Source organism: Scleropages formosus, chromosome 16, assembly GCF_900964775.1.
Source record: "Scleropages formosus chromosome 16, fSclFor1.1, whole genome shotgun sequence".
In the NCBI taxonomy this organism is placed as follows: domain Eukaryota; kingdom Metazoa; phylum Chordata; class Actinopteri; order Osteoglossiformes; family Osteoglossidae; genus Scleropages; species Scleropages formosus.
This window is the reverse complement of record NC_041821.1, coordinates 10,396,935-10,404,003: the sequence shown is the minus strand read 5'-3', so window position 1 is coordinate 10,404,003 and position 7,069 is coordinate 10,396,935. Positions and strand designations below refer to the sequence as shown.

The following is a 7,069-nucleotide window of genomic DNA, read 5'->3' as shown; positions in this document are numbered from 1 at the left end:
ATCATTAAACCGTGCGACTTTCAGAGACTAAGGTTGGGACCTGAGTTCTATTTCAAGGCTGTTCAGTTCACTTCCTGCACCACTGGATAAAAAGTTTTTGGCTGAACTCTATATTCCTTAGCTTTCAGTGAAGTACTGTGTGATTTTTGAAAGAACTAATCTTTTACCCCTCTGCGAACCGCCACCTTACCGTGGTGGAGGGGTTTGAGCGCCTGAATGATCTCAGGAGCTATGTTGCCTGGGGTTATATGCCCCTGGTAGGGTCTCCCAAGGCAAACAGGTCCTGGGTGACAGACGAGACAAAGTGCGGTTCAAAATCCCCTTATGACTATTAAATCAAGGATCTCGTTCACCCCGCCCGGTATGGGGTCACCGGGGCCCCACCCTGGAGTCAGGCCTGGGGGGGGGGCTCGCATGCGAGCGCCTGGTGGCCAGGTCTATGCCCACGGGGCCTGGCCGGGCTTAGCCCGAAGCCAAGACGTGGAGCCGCTCTTCGGTGGGCTCACCACCTGCCGGAGAGGACATAAGGGGCTGGTGCGTTGTGATTTGGGCAGTGGTCGGGGCTGAGTGCCCGGCCGACCCAAACCTCGGGCGCCAACTCTGGCTTTTGGGACTTGGAATGTCACCTCACTGGCAGGGAAGGAGCCTGAGCTAGTGCAGGAGGTTGAGAGATACCATCTAGATATAGTCGGGCTCACTTCCACTCACAGCTTGGGTTCTGGAACCACTCTTCTCGACCAAGGGTGGACTCTCCACTATTCTGGCGTTGCCCAGGGTGAGAGGCGGTGGGCGGGTGTAGGCTTATTAATAGTCCCCCCAGTTCAGCCGCCATGTGTTGGAGTCTACCCCGGTGAATGAGAGGGTCATCTCCCTACGCCTTCGGGTCAGGGAACGGTCTCTCACTGTCGTTTGTGCTTATGCGCCTAGCAGCAGTGTAGAGTACCCGGCCTTTTTAGAGTCCCTGGGGGGCGTGCTGGAAAGAGCTCCCACTGGGGACTCTGTCGTTCTACTGGGGGACTTTAACGCCCACGTGGGCAGCGACAGTGATACCTGGAGGGGCGTGACTGGGAGGAACGGCCTCCCTGATCTGAACCTGAATGGTGAGTTGTTATTGGATTTCTGTGCTAGTCACGGTTTGTCTATAATAAACACCATGTTCATCCATAAGGGTGTCCATCAGTGCACTTGGCACCAGGACACCCTAGGTTGGAGGTCGATGATCGACTTTGTAGTCGTTTCTTCTGCTCTTCGGCCATATGTCTTGGACACTCGGGTGAAGAGAGGGGCTGAGCTGTCAACTGATCACCACCTGGTGGTGAGTTGGATTCAGTGGCGGGGGAAAAAGCTGGACAGACCTGGCAGGCCCAAACGCATAGTGAGGGTCTGTTGGGAACGTTTGGCGGAGGTCCCTGTCAGAGAGGTCTTCAACTCCCACCTCCGACAGAGCTTCAATCAGGTCCCGAGGGAGACTGGGGACATTGAGTCCGAATGGACTATGTTCCACACCTCCATTGTCGGGGCGGCGGTTCGGAGCTGCGGCCATAAAGTCTCCGGCGCCTGTCGCAGCAGCAATCCCCGAACACGGTGGTGGACACCGGAGGTAAGGGATGCCGTCAAGCTGAAGAAGGAGTTCTGTCGGGCCTGGCTGGCTCATGGGACTCCTGAAGCAGCTGACAGGTACTGGCCTCAAAGAGATTCTGGCAAACCGTCCGGCGACTCAGAGGGGGGAAGCAGTGTTCCGCCAACACTGTTTACAGTGGAAGTGGTGCGCTGCTGACCTCAACTGAGGATGTCCTCGGGCGGTGGAAGGAGTACTTTGAGGATCTCCTCAATCCCTCCAACATGCCTTCCGTAGAGGAAGCTGAGGCCAGGGACTCGGAGGGGGACTCGTCCATTACCCTGGCTGAAGTTGCTGAGGTAGTCAAAAAACTCCTCAGTGGCAAGGCTCCAGGGGTGGATGAGATCCGCCCCGAGTTTTTCAAGTCTCTGGATGTTGTGGGGCTGTCTTGGCTGACACGCCTCTGCAGCATCGCGTGGAGTTCGGGGACGGTGCCTCTGGACTGGCAGGCCGGGGTGGTGGTCCCTCTTTTTAAGAAGGTGGACCGGAGATTGTGTTCCAACTATAGGGGGATCACACTCCTTAGCCTCCCTGGGAAAGTCTATGCCGGGGTACTGGGGAGGAGAATCCGACCGATAGTCGAACCTCGGATCCAGGAGGAGCAATGCGGTTTTCGTCCTGGCCGTGGAAAACTGGACCAGCTCTATACCCTCACTAGGGTGTTGGAGGGTTCATGGGAGTTTGCCCAACCAGTCCATATGTGTTTTGTGGACCTGGAGAAGGCATTCGACCGTGTCCCTCGTGGCATCCTGTGCGGGGTACTTCGGGATTATGGGGTTCGGGGCTCGTTGCTACAGGCTGTTCGTTCCCTGTATGACCGGAGCAGGAGCTTGGTTCGCATTGCCGGCAGTAAGTCAGACCTGTTCCCGGTGCATGTTGGACTCCGCCAGGGCTGCCCTTTGTCACCGATTCTGTTCATTATCTTTATGGACAGAATTTCTAGGCGCAGCCAGGGAACGGAGGGTGTCTGTTTTGGTGGCCGCAGGATCTCGTCTCTGCTTTTTGCAGACGATATGGTCCTGTTGGCTTCATCGAATAAAGACTTACATGGTCCTCAGTCAGCAAAAGGTGGATTGCCCCCTCCGGATTACGGGGGAGCTCCTCCCTCAAGTGGAGGAGTTTAAGTATCTCGGGGTCTTGTTCACGAGTGAGGGAAAAATGGAGCGGCAGGTTGACAGACGGATCGGTGCGGCGTCCGCAGTAATGCGGTCATTGTACCGGTCTGTTGTGGTGAAGAAGGAGCTGAGTCGTAAGGCGAAGCTCTCAATTTACCGGTCGATCTACGTTCCTACCCTCACCTATGGTCATGAACTCTGGATCATGACCGAAAGAATGAGGTTGCGGATACAAGCAGCAGAAATGAGTTTCCTCCGTAAAGTGGCTGGGCACACCCTTAGGGATAGGGTGAGGAGCTTAGTCACCCAGGAGGAGCTCGGAGTCGAGCCGCTGCTCCTCTGCATCGAGAGGAGCCAGTTGAGGTGGCTCGGGCATCTGTTCCGGATGCCTCCTGGACGCCTCCCTGGGGAGGTGTTCCGGGCATGTCCCACTGGGAGGAGGCCTCGGGGCAGACCCAGGACACGTTGGAGAAACTATGTCTCCCAGCTGGCCTGGGAACGCCTTGGGGTTCCCCCAGAGGAGCTGGAGAAGGTTTTCGGGGAGAGGGAAGTCTGGGGGGCTCTGCTTAGACTACTGCCCCCACGACTCGGTCCCGAATAAGCGGAGGAAGATGGATGGATGGATGGATGGATGGATGGATGAATGATCTTTTTCATTGGGGAGCACAGTGGCGCAGCAGGCTTGGCTGGGTCCTGTTCTCTGGTGGATCTGCAGTTCAAGTCCCACTTGGGGTGGACTGGCATCCCCTCCTGGGTGTGTCTCCTCCCCCTCCAGCCTTGTGCCCTGTCTTGCTGGGTTGGGCTCCAGTTTGCCGTGACCCCGCTTGGGACAGGTGGTTTCAAACTATGTGTGTGATTTTTTCATATCAAGTAATAAAGTGAGTCTCCTGCTGGCTCTCGAGTGTCCATTGGCAGTGTAGCTGAAATAATGATAATGTAACATTTGTCAATCCATCAGCCATTCTGGGCTTTATGTTATAGTATTTTTCATATAGGACTGCTGCAGTCATGCCCAGTTTCTTAATGGAATGGGCACAGAGGACTTTTAGGTGCTGGAGGCTGCTGCAACCCTGGATAAAGGTACAACATGCAGCATCACCAGAGCTTTACGAGCAGTGATGTCCCTGGGAAGAGGGAAGCTGGGGCTATGGATTGGCTTCCTTGCTTTTGCCACAGGCGGAAGACAAGGGAGGGAGCCCTGCCACTGCCTGTGAACGACAGTGCTTTGAAGTGCGGAGGTGGAGGGGAAGTGTGAAGGTGTGTGTGTTTACACAGGGACTGGCTGCTCTTCACACCGACCCACTCACAGTGCTTCTACCCTTTGGGGACTGTGGAATAAGGAAATAATACACAGCATTGCTGTCTGCGCAATCTGTGTATCGGATACTGCCGAATTACATATGCAGTACAGATTATGTCAGCTTGTCTTCTTCAATTACATGATGCTGAGGCATGAGTTTTATCAAAAGGTATTTCTGTATTCTAATGTGTACTTTAACTTATTGTAGGTTGTATGAGGAGGAGCACCATACTGTGGCGCTCTGAAGTGGCCTGGATGGAAAGAAAAGGTTCGGCATTATGAATGAGACCCTCTTCGTGTCAAATAAATATTCACAAATGTGACTGGAATGCATCATTGCAATAGAAAACTAGAGAAAAGCTCCCCTAAAAGTCTCACGCAAATGTTCTCGCCGGATGGACCGTAAATTGTAATGTAAATGGAAATTGTCTGCTTCGCCTGTTGAACGGACCTCATGTGTATTCGGGTCCCGCAGACGCCCCACGCGCCCCCTTCCTTGCCTGTGACGTCATTAGTGTCCAGCGCTCACCTTAGAGCCATATGGTCTGAGTCTCACCTCAGAGCGCCGGACCAGCACCACCCTGTCCTCACGTCCCATAAAGGTTTTACTGGTGCTTTTCACCTCCTCTTTCCAGAAAATAACAGCTTCTTTTTATTATTACGTTTTTTGCTCAATTTGTTCTGTCCAAGTGTGTATAGATGCACAGATTTGAAACGAGAGCAGTTTAAATAGATCCCAGATTCCTTCATGAAATCCGACATCCTCATAACACTGCTTGAATCCTCTAGACAGATAAATCTAAGTAATTTTATTAGGTAATCTAATTAAAAAAAAACAAGAAACGCTTCATTCCAGCACCTTTACCTGGAGCTAATGTCTGATCAAAAACAGAGAAGTATAGTGTAGTGTAGGATGGTTAGCTGGATGGGAATGGAATCTGAATATATTTATAAACGTCATGGATTATATTAAATGACCGCAGTTAGGAGAGACCCAAATCCTTTTATGAAATCTAACGTCCTAATTGTTCATTCTACCACTTAAATCCAATAGAGATGAATGAAACTAAATTAACTAACTTAACTGAACACCGTCAAACTCAAAAACCTCTAGATAAATTTGACATAATCGTTTAAATTCAATATCCGCCAATTTTATGCTTCACTCGAAACACTTTTAGTAACTTTTAGCTGGAGTTTATACCGTTTCATAAATAATATAGACTCGTAGCGTGTGTGTGTGAGGAAATTACACCTCTTGTGCTGTTGTACTAACGTGTCGTATAAGAGCAGCTAATGTTGTAGTTAGAGCTGCTCCTTGTGATTCAAAGGTTACAGGTTCGAATCCCTTAGTTTACCAGCTGTAGTACTCCAGAGTAAGATGCTTAACCCTCAGTTCCTCCGGGGGAAAAAGGTTAAATAACTGTAGGCGCTCTTAACACTGAAAGTCGCTTTGGAGAAACGCATCAGAGGAGTGAATAAGTGTAAAATACAACGTTGAAAGAGGCGGTTGTGTTTCTCTTTGTTACGACAACATTGTCATAATAATATAATGATGTTTACATACCCATTAATAATCATTATACTCTAATTATGTTTTATCATTTATTCCAATTATGTTCTCTCGACTGTAAGGTTCATATGAAATTATTTTTTTAGAAAGTGAACGTTACTCCGGTAACTGTGCAGATTTTACTGCTCTCCGTGGCCGAGGGGACAAACTTGGAAAGACGTGGCTTTTTGGACTGCGCGCGATCCAGGCGTCCATTGCAATACGTCATTTGTCATCACTAGAGTCTCGAGGCGGCGCGGGACTGGCTGGGGACCACGCCGTGTCTTCATAAAGGGCAGTGGTCCCGCGGGAGCGCCCCACAAAGTGATCCGACCGCCGTCGCCACCAGGTCCGAGCTGTTTCCGCGGACACCGCGAGAAGACCAGAGATGCTTACCTGCTGGTGGTGTGTCACTGTCCTCGTGATGAGCGTTTTGTACCGCGAGGGTCGGGGATCGAGCTTCCCGCAGCTCCACGTGCAGAGGCAGCTGAGTGAGGTGAGGAGAAATGCGGGTGCGGGTCAGGCGCCGGCACCGGGTTCGAGCTCGGAACATATAATCAAGAACACGATGGAGCTGCGGAACTGGAGCCAGAGCTACGAGCCGGGCAGCCAGCCGTGGACGGCGTGGTCTCTGAGGAGCCTTCCAGGAGCACCGGCATTCAGGGGGTCGAGACCCACACCGGTGCCCCTCTCCGCCTGGGATGCGACCCAAGCCCCGTCGTTTAAAAACGCCAGAAAGTTCTGGAATGACTTCACGTTCAGAAGAAGATCGGATTTCCAGTCCATTGTGGCTCTCAGAAATAAAGAAGTTCAGCAGAAGACCTGCCACACCATCCCCTTCCAGCAGCAGGTACCTCCCCGCGCAGCGCTAATAAAAATGTTGTCATGCGGTCATATTGTTGCCGATCACCCCCTCTGTTTGTGTCTGATTGCAGAAGGTGGGTCACGAGGGCTGCGAGACGGTGGCTGTGAAGAACAATCTGTGCTTCGGGCAGTGCGGCCCCGGGCACGCGCCCCGCTCCGGGGCCGGGGGCCCGCACGCGCTCTGCTCGTGCTGCGCCCCCATGAAGGTCGCGCGCCGGACGGTGGAGCTCAAGTGCTCCGGCGACACGCGGGCCTCCAAGGTGGTCACCATGGTGGAGGAGTGTCAGTGCGAGCTGCGCAGGGGGCGCCACTGTGTCCATCACAGGGGACCGGTTCTGATCGATCCCAGTCTGCCGGAGAAACACTCTTAGCGCCCCGCCCTTCAGATGCTGAAGAAGCCTTTTCAAGTGTTTTATAGTGGCTTCCCTCTCACTGAGTGCAAACAAAGAATTAAAATATTGTTCTATGCTCATTATCTTTGGTGGAATCTCCTGAATATGCTGAGCACGAGGCCTCCGCCCTTTATTTCGCTGACTAAGGGCTTCAAAATATTTATCTTGGAGGTCAAGAGATAATAAGGTAATAAACTAAAAGACTACCGTTAATTGTGGTCATTGGAT

General features: G+C 52.1%; 1 protein-coding gene across 1 annotated transcript; it reads left to right on the top strand.

Moving 5' to 3' along the window:
* Window positions 1-5,840: 5,840 nt before the first annotated feature.
* Window positions 5,841-6,880, top strand: LOC114912420 (cerberus-like). Its single transcript, XM_029259208.1, has 2 exons — window positions 5,841-6,435; window positions 6,524-6,880. Exons 1-2 carry the CDS (start codon window positions 5,974-5,976, stop codon window positions 6,818-6,820), a joined length of 759 nt encoding a protein of 252 aa, XP_029115041.1. The 5' UTR covers window positions 5,841-5,973; the 3' UTR covers window positions 6,821-6,880.
* Window positions 6,881-7,069: the final 189 nt, after the last annotated feature.

Excerpts from the sequence above, each read along its gene's own strand:
- LOC114912420 (XM_029259208.1), top strand. The coding sequence starts at position 5,974 with ATGCTTACCTGCTGGTGGTGTGTCACTGTCCTCGTGATGAGCGTTTTG. Across the intron at positions 6,436-6,523 it reads CCATCCCCTTCCAGCAGCAG|GTGGGTCACGAGGGCTGCGA; the intron begins GTACCTCCCCGC and ends TGATTGCAGAAG.